The sequence below is a fragment of the Haemorhous mexicanus genome, chromosome 2, assembly GCF_027477595.1.
Source record: "Haemorhous mexicanus isolate bHaeMex1 chromosome 2, bHaeMex1.pri, whole genome shotgun sequence".
In the NCBI taxonomy this organism is placed as follows: domain Eukaryota; kingdom Metazoa; phylum Chordata; class Aves; order Passeriformes; family Fringillidae; genus Haemorhous; species Haemorhous mexicanus.
Genome location: NC_082342.1, coordinates 102,695,649 through 102,715,419, shown reverse-complemented (window position 1 = coordinate 102,715,419; position 19,771 = coordinate 102,695,649). Strand labels below are relative to the sequence as shown.

The 19,771-nt window shown below is 38.4% G+C and overlaps 1 protein-coding gene across 6 annotated transcripts in view; it reads left to right on the top strand.

The window, feature by feature from the left end:
- MID1 (midline 1) overlaps positions 1 to 19,771 on the top strand; it is a 249,132-nt gene that overhangs the window by 135,857 nt on the left and 93,504 nt on the right. For all 6 annotated transcript variants that reach the window (XM_059839745.1, XM_059839740.1, XM_059839746.1 and 3 more), the window contains exon 2: positions 7,670 to 8,385. In XM_059839745.1, the coding sequence (XP_059695728.1) occupies positions 7,726 to 8,385 (660 nt within the window). In that variant the 5' untranslated portion in view covers positions 7,670 to 7,725. The remainder of the gene's footprint in view (positions 1 to 7,669; positions 8,386 to 19,771) is intronic.

The following is a 19,771-nucleotide window of genomic DNA, read 5'->3' as shown; positions in this document are numbered from 1 at the left end:
CTGTGAGAAATTAAAATGTGATTATCTAGGTGAAGACAGTGATTGTGAACTTTAGTACCCATGATTCCCTTAGCTGTGGGGAAGGAATTCATAGAACTACTTGGTGGGAAGAGAATGCAAGAATTTCTTTTTGCCACGTCTGAAAATTCGCAGTAGCTTAACAGCTACAGAGTTTCCAAGCTGCACCAACATATCTGTGTGTGACCCATTGTGACTAGAAAGAATGTGTTGGAACACATAATTTCTGAGTACTTCTGTTGCTGTATAGTCTATGTTAAAATTCAGGGTATACAGTGTAACCTTAGGCATTACACAAGCTGGGGAAATGTGGGAGATTTCCAGCTCTACCCTGCAACCAAAACCTTCTGAAAACTGGTGGTTTTGGGTGGGTAGAATTATTTTACCTTCCTTTTGTTGTGAAGTGGCATCTATATCAAGGAAGCTGTTAGCTTGAAATGAGCGAGGAAAAAAGAGTGGTGTGGTACAAAGCAATTTTTCCCCTTTGAGTTTTTGAGGTTGCTCCAGTTGTTGTTTTTCGTGCTGCCAGTATCAGACCAAGACGTGAACTTGATATTTGTTCCTATGCAGCAATGATGTACCCCAGAATAAATGTTATTTTCTCAAATGGAGAGTTAAAATTTAGTTGAGGGGATTTTTGGAACAGACCCTCAACCATAAATTTAATTGGAGGTCAGTGCTGATTCACATGTGCTAAAGATTAAACAATTAATTAGTTTCCTTCCACTGAAGAATTTTCAGGAAATATTAAATCTCCTATCTAAAGAATGTAAAGATCCAGGAGTTGCAAGAACATGAAAAATAAAGACGAAAAAGCATTCCAAGTGTATAGTACTATAGGTTTATGTGCATGTGTAATATTGTAGCTAATAGATTACTATATATAATACTAAATCAGCAGCTCATTGATTGCTTTGGGATTTACAGGTCAAGATTTTGCTGTAGTCTGTTTGTTAGTTTTTGAGCCTTAGTTATTGTTCTGTCTCCCATGAGCAGGAACATATGATGTTGTGCCAAAAAACCTTAATTCTGTGAGATGTTCTTGTCTCGCTGAATAACATAACAGGATTCATCTCTTCAAAAATATATTCTCCTACTAGCATATGTTTCAACCAGCAAGGGATGTTGTCAAGGCTCTAATACACTGCAAACAGCATAGCAGGTGTGCTTTTCCTGTATTGATATAATTTAAATGTTGCAAACAACTATCTCAACATTATGGAAACACTGCATGTAACTTCTGGACAAGGCAGATGATCATTCTTCTGTCAATGTAAATGTATGAATAGGGTGAACTAGTAATTTTCTTTCATGCTGATCAATTGTTTTTGCATATCGGGAGCTGTTGAACAGACACTCTCCTTTGAATATTTTTGAATATTCTCACTGCTTTGATAAAAGCCAGTGGGAAAACAAGTATTTGCTTGCTTCAGGGTGTGTGCAGCTTGCTTTCTTTACTGCTACAGAAGTTTCCATTAAATATTTCTAAAAACAAATCTGATGTTGGATTATTAGTTCTTTTTGCACTACTGACACAAACCACTATTTACATTAATATCTCAGTAGCTCTGCTGTTGGCAATTGCTAACATCATGGGTACCCACAAGCTTCCATATCTTGCTGCAGGGGGTAAAATCTGTAATGGACTAAGGACCACCTAGGCTATGCAGGATTTCATTGGTGTGATTGCATTTGAAATGTTGATTGAATGAGCTGTGGAACAATCACATTCACTTGTTGGAAAGAGAAGTTGATCTCCAGACAATTCTGTGCATATCCTAGAACATGATAGAAAATGGCAAAATTCTTTTAGTAACCTGCATTCCATGGATTACTCAGGAATAGTGTGGGTGCTGACTGCAGCTCCCCTTGTACTATAAAACTAGGATACATACATGTATGGACATATATATGCAAGCATAACTTATTTTGTTGCATTGCATACTTACATTTTGTATTACATTTCTTTTCATATTTGTATAGTGGCATTTTAATAAATTTCATTTTCTATTTGAAAAAGTTGCCAAGTGTTTTCAAAAAAATCTTAGTGTTCAGGTGTTCAATCTTTAAATTAGCCAGTGGTCTTGTGTTCAGCCTGTATATGAGTTTGGAGGACCAGGATTGAAATGGCCTTACTGTAGCAGCCATTCCATAGCAGTCTTAAAACAGTAAATTGTTAAAAAACATGACTACAAAAAATGCTATTCAAGCCTGCTTAGGCATATTCTGCCTATAATTCACCAAACCACTACAAACTGTGATTCTACCAGAGAGGATTTTCAAGGAATTTTGGAAAATGTCACCAGTCCAATTCTTTGACCCAGTTAGTAAGATGCTTAAAATTTCTGAAATGGCCTACAACTGCTTCTTCTTACAACAGGACCAAGTTCACTACAATTGAAATGAAACAGCTTTATTCATGCCATGAGCTCTACCTTTACAAAAGCAGAAAGTGAAGTCTTGTAGGACATGGTTTCCCACTGCCTTTCCACTCTTGGTAGATTCTGTTCTCCCCTCTCCTGAAGGTTGTAGAACCAGCTGGAATAGAAGAAGAGCAGGAGACACTGTGTGGCATGCTACAACATTGCCTGCTAATTTGATTGTAGTAGCTAGGGATTTATTCAGTGTGCCGGGAATTCTGTAGTGTTTTACTGACCAAAACTGATCTCAATGTACTAGAATTGTTGACACATTCATTTATAAGTGTAGTTTTATACTTGCGGTGAGTTAACCCTGGCTAGATGCCAAGTGCCGATCAAAGCTGCTCTGTTATTCCTCCTCCTCAGCTGAGCAAGGAAAATAAATACAATAAAAGGTTGATGGGTCAGGGTAAGGACACAGAGAGATCACTCACCAGTTACTGTCATAGGCAAAACAGAATTGACTTGGGAAAATTAACTTTTTACCAATCAAATCAGAATCAGGTAATGAAAAATAAAATACCTTCTCCTCCACCCCTTCTTCCCAGGCTTAATTTCACTTCTGATTTTTCTGCTTGCTCTCCCTAGCTGCAGTAGGAGATGGGGAATGGGGGTTGCAGTCAGTAGCTCACACATTTTTTCTGCCACCCCTTCCTCCTTGGATGGAGGACTCTACCCTCTTCACCTGCTCTGGGGTCCATCCCATTGTAGGACACAGCACTTCCTAGAAGAACTTTTGCAACATGAGTTTTTCTCATAGAGTGCAGTTCTTCTCAAACTCTCCAGTGTTGGTCCCTTCCACAATGTGCAATCCTTCAGGAGCAGGCTGTTCCAACACTGGTCCATCACAGGGTCACAAGTCCTGCCAGGAATCTGCTCCAGTATGGGCTTCCCACAAGGTCACAGACTCCTTTTGATTTTTACTTGTTCTGGTGTGATGTCTTGCCAGGGCTGCAGGTGGATCTCAGCTCCACCATGAACAGCTGCAGGGGCACAGCCTACCTCATCATGGTCTTCACCCTGGGTTTGTGTGGAAAATTCACATTGCCTGAGGTTTATGTCCAGAAACACAGCAGAAGTGTCCTGTAACTTTATTCAGGAACAAAGGGAGAGGCCCTAGGGAATTTCTCCATGGGGTCTCAAATTGTTGGAGGACGTAGCCTCCTTTTCAGCCCAATATTCCTGGCCACATCACCATCTCCATTTCCCCATTGGCTAAGGCATTTGGAAGGTGCAGACTTCCCAATTCACCTATTATATGTTTCCCTTAACATGCACACACAAACCCCCACACACCCTTTGTATAACATAGCTCTACTAAATCTTTGTTCTTCTTCTCAAAGTTCAGAAATTTAGCACGACCTTGGCTGAGCAGCTTTCCATGTCAATTAGTAGCAATTTCTGAAACTCATGATTTCTCCTGTTACTTTCCTACCTACAAGTCCCTAGGCCCTATCTACAAACAGATTCACACCATCTGTTTGAAAAGACACATTCATCTTATTCCTCTCAAGTTGCAGGGAAATCTGCACCTGGAGCACCTCCTCCCTCTCCCTATTCACTGTCCTTGCTGTCTGCAGAGCTGTTTCTCTCACATACTCTCACTCCTTTCTTCTCTGATTGCAATTTCTTCTTTGCAATAACTTTTTTTGCCCTTTCTAAATCTGTTATCTCAGAAGTTATCCCAGTTGCTGCTGGACTGTCTTGGCAAATGAAGGTGTTAATGCCACCTACAAAATATGTCATGTTTTTAAGCAGAGGTACAGAGATGCTAATTCCATTAGTGCTAGTAGAATCTTGCAATAAACTAGATTGATGTTGGGATTTTATTTAGTGTATGTTTACAATATACTGCATAACTAATCATTATGTGCCTGGGGGGATGTCACAAATTCAAAGTTACTTAAGTATATTTTTGTTGTTAAAATAACATTTGTTTTGACAATCTCTTTTATTTTGATATCTGCTCTTAAAATTACCTCCTGTGGGTAGAAAAATAACTCTTGTCATTTCAATGACATTTTGGTAATATAATTTTCTGCCAGTCATTCCACATTTTTGCAAATAGAAGATTGTGTACTTGAAATTCCTTCATTCCTTTCTGCATCTGGAGGCTATGTGCTTTTCAGGTTTTGAGCTGGGTTGAATATGGAATACAACCATATGCATACACAAACAATGCATGCTGTGTTTCTGCCTAATCTTCCAGTTTTCTGTAGCTATGGATTCTCTGCCATTCTGAAGGAAGAAAGAAAAACCCAAACTCAATATGAAACCTTAAGGCAAGGGCCAGTGAGTTTGAAAGATTTTGTAGCTGGATCATCAGCACTCTGATCTGTACTTTAGGCACTTACTTAAAAGTGAAAGCAGAAATTCAATGGATTAATCATTTGATTGTCCAGAAAATGCAGCCTGTCTTTGGTGAGCAGCTCTCAAAGGATTCATTATTCAGTCCTAGATGTGCTGTGTTTTGACTTACTTGCAACTACAAAAGAAAAGGGGGAAATGTAATTTTTTTGGTTTCTATCAGTGTGCTCAGCTTTGTTTACCTTGGAAGATAGGTTCTTATTCCAAGACGTTTACAGTCTGAGATCAGATTTTGGCACCCTTGCTCATACTGAATAGCATTAGTTAGGGCTCAGCTGCTGCTCATTCAGGTCAGATAGAATAGAGTTAGTCATCAATTGAGATGGTGGTATTTGTGTAGAGCCCCGATGGTGATTCAAACATCTTTCTATGAGGCAGTGATGCAAATGTTTTTCTGCTGCTTCTAGCTGTTTATCTATACATCTCTTTGATATGAGTACCATAAAGAAGCCTTTGCTTTAAAAAAAAAAAGTAATTAAAGAAGGAAACGGAATGAATGAAACTGTTTGGCACATGGAGGAGGAGAAGGAATTTTGTACAGAGAGATTAGCGTTGAAGAAAGCCCTGTATTCTGAACATGGTTCTGAGAAACAAACCTTAAAAGCTGGCAGGTTTTCACAGGGCTGCCAATAGATGAGAAATTATTAGTTTGTCTTTTTAAACATTGTCTCCTGCCAAACCCAAATCCCCTTCTCCCTTTTCCAGTGCAGTATTCAGCCTGCAGGATAAGAGGATGATGAGGTAGACAGTTGTGGTGTGGAAGGGATTCAAACAATGTGAATGAGATTTTGATCTTTTGGGACTTCTGTGAGACAGAGAGTGAAGAGGAGGAAAGACAAACTGGTCTTCATTTGCAGAAAAGGCTTTAATCTCTTCTGTGCTGTATGGCTATGGCTAAGAAGGGAGTTGTCTTCCTGCTTATATTAAATTTCCAGACGTTTAATTTTCACCAGATGCACCGTGCAATTATGGCAGCTGATGGATAGCAATAAATGAATTAGTCTTTGGCAAACTGAACTTTATTTCAAAAAAGATCAGCATCATGGAAGATACAGGAAAGCAAATTTCGTGGTGGGGTCAGTGCATTTTTTAAATGCTCAGATTTTGGATGCATTAGTGCAAAGAGGCAAAGTATCCTCATTTCTAGGCATACCTCTGGAACAGACGCCTTGCTGCTCTTCCCACACAGCAAGGAGGACTAAATACCAATGGTGAAGTCTGAACCTTGCCTCTGCTAGCTGAACTTTCCTTTTTGCTTTGGTTCATGTTGGGGTTATAGGTAGCATTCCTGTCACTGCCACCATGCTCCCCACGCTAATTGTCATGAAGTACAGAAGATTCAAGTCTGCTTGGTTCCCAAGGCTGCTAATGAGTGCTGGGCTTTTCTCACCCTTAATGAATCAAGGTTTGTTTGTGGGGGATTCTTGTCCTTCTGTCTTTTTCCCTGGCCAGGGGAGGAGTCAAGAGTTCACACAACAGAACAATGACTTTACAGTGTAAAGACGATGCAGCTGTGCCATCTGAAGCCATCCTCAGTTATGAGCAACAAAGCTTAAATAGATTGTACTGTGAAGAGGTACAGCTCTGTGAGTGTGAAGCATAGCCTTTGCTTCTGCTTCACTGACCTGTCTGCTTGCGGCAGTGACGGGCCCTTGATGGGAGCTTAGGCAGGGAGAGTCGCGTAGGGCGACTCTTTCAAAACCATTCTCCGTAACACTGAGCACAGGAAAAGAAGCAAAATGAAGTTTCAGTTGATCTCTGATGGGGGTATACCACTGCCTTCTCCAGAAAATCCCATGCCCTCCATTCAAAAAATCCTTGATTCTAGTCCAAATCCACTTCAGGGGTTTAATAAGGTCACTAAAGCAAGCCATAGTTTGTATGTTTTAGCAGTAGAGAGTACTCATACAAAAGTGGATATTTACACCAACTCCTCCTAAGCAAATCACACATTTCACTATCTTACTGTCTAGAGACTTTTCTTGTATTAGAGATTGGGATCATCACTAATTTGGGCTAAGCTACTCTTTGGCATGTACTTAATTCATCTTCATTTAGGCATTTCAGTTACAACACTGTGTGCTCCTGTGGCTATATTAATCTTGCTACAAACATGTACAGGATATACTTTTTGGCATATGTATACAGGTATATATGCGCAAAAATATAGGTGCCCATAAATACTGCTGCATGTATTTTTGAAATACATAGGAGTATATATGATATATATCATACATATATGTAGGATATTACATGCTAGAAACATTATTCCTTGTGTTTAAATCCATATATATATTTTCCCAAATAAACACAGACATGTACTCTAAATGCTGTGCTATTGCTATAGTAGCAAGTGAAAATTTCAATCTGATAAAATAACTGAATGCTAATAAAGATTTTAAATTTATGAGTTATAATACTCTGGACTAATCCTTGCACAATGCCATACAAAATTGAAGGATGGGTTTTTTTTAAGTTTTACTAATACATGAGTGAAGCCAAAAGCAGCATCTGCAAAAGAAATCTAATTTTGCCGTAATAGCCTTTTGAAGTTCATAATTTTGGGTTTTAATAATGCACAGAAACATCTGCTGTTTTCCTTGATTGCATAAAAGATAAAGGAAAGAGAAAAAAAATTAAGAACATTTGGGTTTTTCATTCTTACGTGAACAGAAGGTGGGGGGGATAGAATAAAACAGTTTCAATACCTTGATGTGTGTATGTGCAGGTTCAAAACTTTTGATTGCTCTCCCTCCCGGCATGGTGGGTTGACAGACCAGGGAGCAGTGGCGAAAGTTGACAACCCCCCATGGCTGACCCCTCATGTTTTCTCTTGCCTAATCGAATTTTACATGTGTTTCCAGATAGCTGATCAGCTTCCCTGGATTTCGCTGACGCCACAGGAAAGCTTTGCCTGAAGATGGAAACACTGGAGTCAGAACTGACCTGCCCTATCTGTCTGGAGCTGTTTGAAGACCCGTTGCTGCTGCCTTGCGCTCACAGCCTCTGCTTCAACTGCGCGCACCGCATCCTGGTCTCCCACTGCGCCACCAACGAGCCGGTGGAGTCTATCACCGCCTTCCAGTGCCCGACCTGCCGCTATGTCATCACCCTCAGCCAGCGCGGTCTAGACGGGCTCAAGCGCAACGTCACCCTGCAGAACATCATCGACAGGTTTCAGAAAGCCTCCGTCAGTGGGCCCAACTCCCCCAGCGAGACCCGCCGGGAGCGGGCGTTCGATAACAACAGCATGTCGTCCTGCGAGAAGGTGCTCTGCCAGTTCTGCGACCAGGACCCTGCCCAGGAGGCGGTGAAAACCTGCGTTACCTGCGAGGTGTCCTACTGCGAGGAGTGCCTGAAAGCCACTCACCCCAACAAGAAGCCGTTCACCGGCCACCGTCTCATCGAGCCTATCCCGGACTCTCACATCAGGGGATTAATGTGCTTGGAGCATGAGGACGAAAAAGTGAACATGTACTGTGTGACTGACGACCAGTTAATTTGTGCCTTGTGTAAACTGGTCGGGCGACACCGTGACCATCAGGTGGCAGCTTTAAGTGACCGCTATGACAAGCTAAAGGTCAGTGTTACCTATAATTTTTTTTAGCCAAGCAGTGTGTGGTTGGGAAGGAAAATACCTTTTGGTTGCATGCTAAAGTCCTCATTCCAGCAGCAGCTGGGAAAGGCAGGTGTGCGATCTCTAATCATATGATACACACATACAGATCTGTATGCGCGTTTGCTCACCATGTAAAAGGTGCCAGATTTTACTTAAGAAAAAAATTCCTCACTTGTGTTTGGGTTTCTCTAAAGCTATCATAAGGAATATGCAGTGCAAAGTACTGTTCAGGTGAATTTTCTTACCTACCTGCAGCTGGCAAGGTTTCGCACTGACTACCCATACACAGACACTGATTGAAATGTCATACATTCTTTACACACGCTTTGCTGTTGATCATTTTTCATTAGGTTCCTTTCATTGTGAAAAGCCCTTCACATCACCACTAACAGGAGATGCATTGATCTGTGCTGGCTTCAGGGATGCCAGCTGCCCATCCAGCCAGGGAAGCCGAACACTGGCTCTGCTCTTCCTGCACTGCCTCCCACCAGGCTCGCAGGCAGTGCAATCCTAGTAATGAAGCCAAAATTGTTTCTGATCCTGCAGCATTCCCACAGTTCCACAAGCTTCTTTAACATCTCCTGCCAGGTAGCTGGGAGGCTCCCACAGCCTGGTCCTGAGCAGGACACCCTGGGCGAGGTGGCAGTGGGCAGCCAGGTCTCAGGGTGTTCTGGAGGCTTTCCAGGCTGCCAGCAGAGGCAGAGCTACTGCTGAACATCGAGGCCAAGGCAGGTGACCTCACACCCACCTGGGTGTACATTTCTCTCATGCTGATTCCTGTGCTGCTGCAAAGCCAAGGCAGGAATTAGGCATCCCCCACTTTCCTCCACCCACTCCCTCCGGATGGTCTGCATGTGCCTGTGTGCAGCTGTGGGTGGAATTTTTAAACATGGACTGCAATCCAGAAATCTCAAGCATGGAGAGCAAGGGTCATCTGCCAACCTTCCCAAAGAGCATTTTAAATGCGGAAAAACCGCTGAATTATAGGTTTAACTGACTTAAATACTTTCAGATTGAAGTGTGTGGCTGCACTCATGTCTGTGATAACTTTAGGTGCTCGCTGGTGAAATCTGCACACACATTCTGGGCAGGTTTTGCACCTCTATGCTATGTAAACATGCACATCATGTTCGTATTAACAAAACGGAAGACACTTCTTTAGCTGGACCCGGTAACTTCCTTTCATCTCTTAAAGACTTTTTTATTTACCAAAAAGTTGTTATTTTTGCTTTCTTTTTTTTTTCTGAACGAATTTCTTATTTTAATTGTTTTGTCGTTGATAACATTAGCATGGGCCATAAAGGTTGATAGCTGCCTGGATTTACTGTGCTTTTTATTAATCCAGTGGGTTTACATCCTTAAGAGGTGCTACTATCTAGTGGCATAACAATGTGTTGATTACTAACTTTATACCAGCAGGAATAGACTAGTTAACATGAAAGACCTTCAACATTACATACTGGATAAGCATATTTTGGTGATGTAAAGAAAAAGGAGTAAACATTTCTTGGTCTTGTTGCATATAGATAATGCAAGTCTTGAAAGAAGACTTTAAAAGGCCTGTCTTCTCCCTTGTGATCTTTGACTCAGTACTGTCGATAGGAAGAAAATGAGTGTATTATTTGCATGATCCGTGTCTTTTCTGTGCAAAGATGACTAAGCAAGCTTTGAAGCTCAAAAAGACAAATAACATTCACATTGGGTGTCACCTAGCTTAGCTAACCTAAAAGTAAGGCAACTGACGTTCTAAGCATACTAAAGTTTTTACACCAGCCACTTTGAAGACTAAAATTAAAGTACTAATTTAATGGTTTGTGTAGACTTGAGCCAAATAGCTCTTCTCAGAATGACAAGTCCTAGCATTATTTATATTATTTGTGTGATTTTTTTTGAGATGAAGAATTTCTTTGTACCCAAACTGTATTAAAGACCTTTGCACACACGATGGGTAGTCCACGTGAAATCCTGTTCCTATCATCTTAGTCATGAAGCATCCTATTTCATGTTGCTAAGGCCAGTGATGACATCAGTCATGCCAATTATGCCACATGTCCGACACATTTAGGCTCTGTTCCAGGAATGTTAGTCCAAGTGGTTTCCATGCAGATCCAGCATCCATTCTCTATTCACAAGTAGGTAACCTGAAAGTAATGTCTTTCCTTTTCTTGTAACCTCTTCCATCACAGGAGTTAGTTCTGGTTTACAAATCAATCTTAGAAAATGAGATTTTCAGTTCTGTAGATTGGCATTTATCCCTCAGAAGTAGGAACGATACCAGTTCCACCAGCATTTGGTAGCCAATGGTCAAAAATTTCATGTCCCTTTCCACATTCAGGCCTCTTCCTCTTCCTTCCTTCCTTAAGGGTGATATGACCTCCTGTATCACTGGTCTTTACATATTCTTAGGCATGAGATTGCAGATGGGTTTTACTGACTTACAGGTAATGTGCACGTAAACCATGCAAATTAAATAGTAAAATGGATTAGAAAATCCCCACTTGAGAAAATGGGTTGTTGCTTGCTATTTTGCTGCTGTGACTTTTTGGTCATGGGATTTGATATAGCTACTCTACTTTAAAAAAAATCTGAAAGAATGAGATAGCCAAAAGTATAGTGGATCAGTTAAAAAAAAAGTGTGGTTAATGTTACCTTTCAAAAAGAAAAGCTAACCCACTTAAGGTGACTCTCTTGATTTTTTTCTTTTTAAATCAATACACTGCTGGTACTAACAACAGCAACTGGTGCTGTTCTGGGTGTTAAGCTGGCTAATTACTCACATTTTCTTGCAGTGGTGTTGCTAGTGGTTTAAACAATATCTCTCCCCCCATTAAGCATAAGACAAAAGATTCCATTACAATCTATCTCCTTTTGTGGCAAAAATGAAGCTCCTTAATTAGGAGTTCTGTACTCTGGTCCAGCAGAGGCGCCTACACTGAAGTGTGTTTAACAACGACTGTAACAACAAGAGCGGACGTCTCAAAATGAGAAAGTGCTTTCCTTTGGCAACGATATCTCAGCCCTGAGAGGTGCTTCTACTTCTCATCCTGTACTGGGGCAGGGGGAATTGAGGGCATTTGTGTTCCTTGAGGGGCAATCCTTTCTTGCTTAGCTGCACAGCCACGATACCACCTTCATGCTCACTGTTGGTCTAGTGCTTATAGATGTGCTTCGGTTTGGTTTTTATTTTTCTTTTTCAAGTTGATCATAAACAGATGCATATTAGTAATGGAAAAAGCAATAAACCATGACCAAAGCTGAGAACAGAAAATATAGCAAACATACTGGTAATACAAAAGATTTATCATGTGGTGATCAAAATTGTGATAAAAATAATTTTTAACAGCAAAAAAAAATCAAGGTTTTTAATATAGAAAAAATAAAAGGCTGTGCTTACCACATCATATTACCTCAAAAAAATATTTATCGTTAATTTTGATATTGATTCTTTACTTTCTTTTCTTGTTGAAAAAAAAAAAAAAAAAAAAGGAAAATAACAATTTAAACATACTTTTTTTTTTTCAGAAAAAGTTAATAAAATTACTATTGTTTGATAGATGTACTTTAACTCATGAACATGAGCAAAAAACCCAGTCAGATAAGATTTATTTTAAACAATAGAGAATATTTGAGGAGGAACAAACGTATAAGGTGTGGATGGAAATATATTACTCATTTACTCATTTAATATTAGCAAAGAGCCATGAAGAGTTATAACAAAAGAGAAAGATAGATAGTAAGATTTATTTTGAAATGGTGTAAAGCCAGCATAACACCATTGAAAATAATTTTTTTACTTGTCTTCATATTTACTTAGAATTTTTCCTTTAACATATATCTTCTTGCCAAAAATAGTTTTGGCACAACTTTTCTAATGCTTGGTCAAAAAAGATCTTTTGCTGAATCAAACTGTTGTAGCTTCGCTTTGGTTCACTATATTTTTGTTTAAAATTTGTTAATGCTGAGTTGTTTTGGGCATATTTATTGAAGCAGGGCAGCTCTCTGAATAGCACTCAGCAATTCCAGAAACAGGAGGAGCTTCTTGTTTTTCTGGTTTCCAGACAGTTTTAGCGATAGAATCCATACACATCTATTTTTTCTAATGCGTTGATTCAGGATGCAAGGATTACTTTTTCTATTGTGTGTCAATTCAGCTACTCACAAATATTAAAGGTATAGGAATTGTTTCCACATAGGGAGGAATGAATTAATCTTTTCTAAACCTTTGAGGTAGGAGACTTTGTCAAGTCCATAGCTACTACAAATATGTCTGCTTCTATTATATGCATATTATAGATTGAAAAATTTCTCATGTTTAAGTAACTTGGCAAAGATTCTGGAAAAATACATATTGAAACTCTCCAACTATTTTTATATGGCATTATTTTGTAATTTCAGTTCATAATTAATTGTTAGATTGTGATATTATAAGAATCCAGAATTCAAAAATACGTATTCCTACAGCAGTGGGCTTGAAAATCCAGGAACAGTGTTTTCTGGACTTTCATATAAATATATTATGCACATATATATGCAAATATATATATACATACGTCCTATGCCTGTATTTACAGTGCTTGTGTCAGTATATAAAACCAATACTAAAATTGCATAATACCATATATTGGCAGTTGTGTCTATGTAGAGTTGTCTAGCATAGGAATATGGGTAATTTTCAGCAATGTCTAACTTAAGGAGTATCTAGACTCTTGAATTTGAAGAAACATATGCCTGTGTTTTAAGCAAAATTGTACAGTTTCCTATATCTGTGTAGGTCAGTAAAAGTATAATCAAAGTCAAAAGTCATATATATATATTAAAATTATACATCAATAGATATACTTGTTTTCTAGTTTTACAATTCTATGTATATATCCTTTATAATAGCTGAGTATTTTCATATTTAAATTTGCAGTTTCTCTGCATACCCTTACCTTTACTTACTTTCTATTCAATGCAAGCTATTTTAATAAATCCAAGTGATAATGATGCCTTTTTGCTTGTCCTAAAAGCACAAGCCAGACCCAGTTAGGTGATAAAAAGGGGTTACCCTTTTAAGGATCTGTAGATCCATATGTGCATAACTCACTAGGTGGAAAGCATCAAAGATGCACACTTAACATAGAGTGCATACAATTCTTGTGTTTAGCAAATCAGCATAACTGACAAGAATCCCCAATTAGAGACAGAAATGATGAGGTAATTCTTCCCTGGTTCTACCCTTTTCTGAATTCCTCCCCACCTTAGATAGGAATTAAATTTGGTTTATAAAAATGTGTCTCAGAGAGCTGGTTTCAGCCTTGGCTTCCCAGAGAATCTAAACATAGACCCCAGGGCTTGGAGGCCATTGGGGGATTTATTTTGTCTTTCTGTCTAATAGAGTAGGTAAAGTGCTAGCTATGAATACAAGAATGGGCTACAGAGCTGCAAAAATATATGTAAAGAATACAGAGAACATATAAAAGCAAAAAGACAAAACTCAATTCAGCATCAATATATAAAGATATAGTATGTCAGTGTAATGGTGATGTGTGTTATTAAACATTTAGATAAATGGCATCTTCCTTTGCATTGGTTGTAACAGAATGAGAGTAGTGCCAGTTCTGCAAGTTTAATATATAGTTGGAACAACATATCCAACCTGGCAAAGTGTAGAGCTCATGGACTTTCATTATTATTTGATTAGATGCATCATCTTATTATTATTATTAGATTAGATACTGCTTGATAGATATTTCCGTGTACAAATTTTTTATGAAATTAAAATGATGAATGGTCACAGTGATGATTATGGAATACTATTTGTTATTACTTAATTATTTAACCCAGAAATAGATGCAAAAATATAACTAACTGGCTATGCTTCAGTATTTGCAAAGATCTGCTTTGTCTTTTTCCTCCATTTGGTATTTCTTTTCAGTGCCTAGAAGGATAACAGAAAGTATGAATACAGAATACCAAAATTAGTCTTTTATCAGGGGAGATTGTGTTTATGTGTTTATTTTAGACACATTTTGAACTTCTTCATGTGGTATAATGCACTGTGGATAATGCACTATGATTTTACAATAGTTCAAAGTACTATGAGATTAGGGGGCATTATCTGCCCAAGTTCCCTTAAGTAATATAAGCCAATTTTTTAAAACTTAATTTCAAAAATTTAATAGTTGGCAAGTCTTTCACATACTACTTATTTCCTTCAATTTTAGTGGAAATGATGGTGTTGAAGGTCTTATCTATTCAGGAAAAATGAAAGAATTGAACAAAATTGTGAAAAGTATAGCAATATTATCTTTCTTCTCATGACCCTGGTTTCCAGGGAAGCCAGACTAGTTCTCAATCTTATGTTGAATATTTTTCATGACATCTTTTTTTGTTTTACTTTTTCTGATCTTAAAATACACACAAATTTAGCAATGATCCTAGTATAAACCTTCAAATTTTGGGCTTAGCAACTGTAAATCTTTTATGTTTTACTTTGTCCCTCTTTCTTAAGTAAAATGTACACTTCCTATCAAAACAACAATACTTGTGTGTATCATTAGCACTGGGAACCTTACACAGGGTTTATAACAAACAGAAATGGTGCCTAATTTGGAAAGCCTGAGTAGTTCATGGCAAGGGAAACTCCTGCAGAAGGTCATGGTCTGGAAAGCTGTCTAAGGTTGCTAAAGCACACTTTGGACTCAAAGCCGGATATGGGTGATAAGACTGTGCTTCCTCTCTCTCCCATCTGCATTTACCTCTCTCCAAAACCAGTCATCCAGACTCCCATCTCTGTATTTACCTCTCTCCAAAACCAGTTATCCAGACTCCCATCTCTGTAGGTGTCCCTTGGCTGTCCCAGCAAGAAGTGTTTTCTTTTGCTGGGAGGATATTTTTGCCCTTGAGAGAAAACACCCACACTAGGAACCTGAGGCAAGGGGATTCCTGTCCTTCCCCGCTTTCACATCTCATTTATAATGCTGCTCTCACAAATCTATTTTCCAGTTGTCTCAAGCCAGTGAAAATTGAAGCAGGAGCAAGGAAAAAGTTAATTTTATCCTAGTGTGACTATACCGAGTTATTCTTACACCTTCTGAAAACACTCTTTTAAGTAATCCTTACCCTTTTGCAGATGAAATGCTTAGTTGAATGTACATTGTTTTCACCAGTAGAATGCTAAGAATATTTTGGTTAGCTAATAAACATGGAATCTATATCACAGACTTTATTGATGATTAGCCTTGATGGTGCCAGCAGGATTGATTTTTGTGATCACTTTTTTCCTTTTTTAATTTGTACAGGCTGTAGTAGTATTACTTTTTTAGATAGTTCTTCTTTGTGTGGCATGTTGGTCCTATGCAATATCTCAGTTTACAAGGGTGGAAGGGCTGCATCTGCAGGGTTATTTCAGTGCCTCAGACAGATGTGCTTGAAAGACTGGGCCTTTGGGTTGCTTTTGTACCTTACATATCCCCTCCATTAAAGATGAATAATCCATTTTCAGCTGTTCCCAGTTGCCAAGATATGATTCTTTGTAGTAGCTCGGACTGCACTTTCAAAATTTGGAAAATTCTGTGCCCCCTGCTAGCACCTGTGTTTGCACATGCATTGTGATTCTCCATAAGAGCTCCCTGAGATTCTGACTGCTGAAAATCACAAAGGGTCAGAAAAAGACAAAAGCAATGAGTCCATAGACAGGCATATGGTTATGCAGAAATGTTTTCCCCTGTTCATCTCAATTATTACTATCACACTGCCAGAATTTTAGGTTATTTATATTTCTATGTTTATTACATGAACAAAGTTCTGTTAGTTCAACTGAAACCGTGTGAGGTGGTTTGGGTTTTTTTTCCATGCTCACAAACCTTGCATTTCTTGATAATTGTAAATTTCCTGTCTAAATGTAGTCTCAGTCTTACTTTTTGAAACTTTGCAATTTCAGATTCCTGAGAGTACGTTGACCATATTAACATAAAGTAGCAGTATGATCCTATAATTATATTTCACATCGTGAGAGAAATCAAATTCAGCACAGATGAGAAAAGTAGCTAGATTGCATATGGCTAACTTTTTCCTTTGTTATTTATCTGTTCAATTTGTTGTGATATTCAGAATAGTCTTCTAAATTACCCCAGACCCTTTGTCAATAGCCTTTTTGTGGTCCAGAGAAGAGTGGCTGCAGAAATCAAATGCTGAAAGTTTGAAAGTCAAGGATAATTTGATGGAATAATATATTTTTTAAAGTTTCAGATTTACATAACAGTTGAGGATTTTTTAAACAAAAAAAGAAAAAGAAAATCCCTGTGGGTATTTGTGACTCTTAGACAATTCCCCTATACCATCATCTCTGCCAACTACATCTATCAAGTTCAGAAATTAATTTATTTATTTCTACTATGGTAATCCCCAAAGGCTCAATTGAAGCAGAAAATCCCATAATGTAAGGTCTTGTACAAGTTCTTGAGATGTAATCCCAGCTTCAAGGAATATTCATTCAGCCATCCTTAGAACAAAAACCAACAGCAAGCATGACAGGTACATGGGCATTTTAGATGGTTATAGTAATATTGAAGTGAGCTGTTTGCATCATGTAATGGCCAAGATTAAAAGAATGTTTGAAATTAATATTGGCTAGTTTCACTAGCCAGTGTAAGCACTTCTTTTTGATTTCATATAATTATTTTGGTTTGAAATACAATAGCCCCACCTCCCCTTGTCCTTAAGTTGAAAAGCCTGGATTCTTGTGCTCTTCATCCAAGAGAAGAGGTGCCACTGCAGTTTCTGGCTCTGTATGTCCTTCTTTATGTGCCAGTCTAATGAATTACTTCTGATGTTGAAACTGATGTTAGTTACTGCTATAACAGTACTCTTAATTGACTGAAAGCTACACACAATGAATTTGAAAAAAAAAATCAAAAATATGAGAGAATCTTTGGTATCCCCTGAGAAACAGAGTTTCTTCTGTCTTATAAGTGTTTCACCTTTAATTTCTTAATGACATTTTGGGTTTGATAGAAAATTATTTTTGAAAGATTTATTCAAAATGAAAGGAAAATAAAATCACGGTACAATGAGATCTTTAATGTAAATTATGTATCAGCTCATTACAATAAATAGCAAAATGTGTAGCCTTTTTGATGCAATTACTTCTTAGTGCCATACTGCATTAATCATTTCTTTCACCATTGTTTACTGTAGGCTCAGCAGTTGTGGGTGATAAATCATGGCTAATACCAGGACAGATGAGGATGGGAGCATCAGTCTGCTCTTAGGCTGAGTGAAGGGATGGGAGTGAGGGGCTGGGGGGTAGAGCTCTTGCAGCCCAAGACATATCAGGATGGGGTAGTTCAAATACCTCTTGTTCAGGGGTATGCCTAAAACACTAAGCACTACAGCAATTTTTTTTATTGTTTACTGTAATTCTACCAGTAATTCATGCAAATTTTGAAGTACTTTATAGATATTAAACTTCTAATTCTGCCTCATAAGATAAACACCAACGTGTTTGGCTACAAATTAGCTGGAACATCTCTTATAGCAGATAGTACTGAAAGATTTCTTAACATACTCAGAGTATCAGAGTTGGGTGAGGCAATGGCTAATTTGAAGCAAATGAAGAAAAAAGAAGTGCTTCCCCAGTTAAAATATTCCAGCTTTTCTCTTTTCTTTTGAACTATCCACACATACACAACAAAACATAAGGCTTTTCAAACTCTCCTGTTTCCCCATGCAGGTCATAGTGATTGAGATGTCATGCTGTCTATGAATAATAATGTCCATTCAAGCTTGTAATATGTTTGAATGTCAGAGAAATTTTCTACGTGTAGATCTGGTTGATAGTTAAAATTAGCAAAAGTAAAATAGAAAACACATTATCTTTCATTAACTACCGGAGAAATAAAAACTTCCAGTGAGGAAGTAAAAAAGAAGATGCTGTGTTGGACCTGTATTATACAGGTTGATATTCCCTTGGTAAGCACCCAGTGCTTTGCTCTAAGACCAGCTGGATCTCCCATAGGTTCCCACACTTCAGTAGCCTCCCCCCTGAAATGCATCTGCATTTTTGGAGATGTCCTGACTATTCTGAAATGTGAGACTATAAACCCAAGTTTTGTTATTTGTTAGGATACTGTCAGACTTTGAAAGAGATTAAAGATGAGCAACTGTTCACAACATGTGTGTCTTGTGGTAGAAGCATTAAGCAGATTCATTAAGCTATAGCTAATGACAGTGTGTGCAAAACTTATTTTCAAATTAAGAGAGCAGCATATGGAGATTATAACTCATTCAAACTGAATTTGAACAATATCTATCCTAATAATAAGTTACTAAAGAGAAGAGACTATTCTGATATGTGTATGAATGAAGGTTAATCTGAATAGGTATTTAAAATATTTTATTTCTTGTCCAAAGACTTGGAACACATGCATGCAAGAAATCCCTTCAAAGGACTAATTCAAGTAACTATAAAAATACTGTAAATGATATCTGAATGTAGTTTAAAAAAAAAAGTACTTTAAAATTCTCAACCCAAAAATAGATTTTTTCAATGCATTTCCCAATAAAAGAAAATGGACTGTAGTCTGTAAAGTAGAAAAGGGAGGAGAATATATGTACAGATAAGAAAGAGAAGGATAGAAGTGAAGGCTTGGAAGTGAAAGCTCCTGTGTTTTTGCAGCAGGATCTCCTGCTGACTGTATGACCATGCCTGCTTCCCCTGTGTAGGCAGTGACTGCTGGGGCAGTGGGTCACTCCAGGATTTCCCCACCAGTGCTGGGCCTCTCCCATTGCACAGAGCGCTCTCCAGCTTGGCAGGGGTGAGCTGCATTTTCTGTTTAAGTGCTTGCTGTTGGAAGGCTGGCACTGAGGGTTACAGCTCATCTCATTTTAAAATAGAACTCATTTCAACCGCACTGAAAAATCTGTCATGTGAGAGAGCTCCTGCACTGAAACCCTTCTTCAGCCCAAGGGTCAATAAGGTGCTCACCTACCAAAAGGACCCATGAGATGCCTCATGGCATCTGAGGTCATGCAAACTTTGGGTGATTTATGAGATTGTTGAGTCTTTTCTTGCCTGTGCCCCTTAAGTATGGCCATACATTGTTCTTGGCCCTGCCTTTGATTACAACCTTCAACTTCAAAAATATGCTGGATCTTGTGGGGGAAAGGGCATTATATTAGCCATACAAAAATGTTTTCACCCTCTTTTGAGCATTGCTTATGATCACTCTTGAGGAAAACCTGACCTTTCCAGTCAAATCCACCAAACAGAGCAGCACCATGAAGACTTTTTGTGGTTTTGCACTTTTTTTGCCTCTGCTGAATTAGCTTTTTTTCAGATTTGGTAGACACACTTCTGAAATTT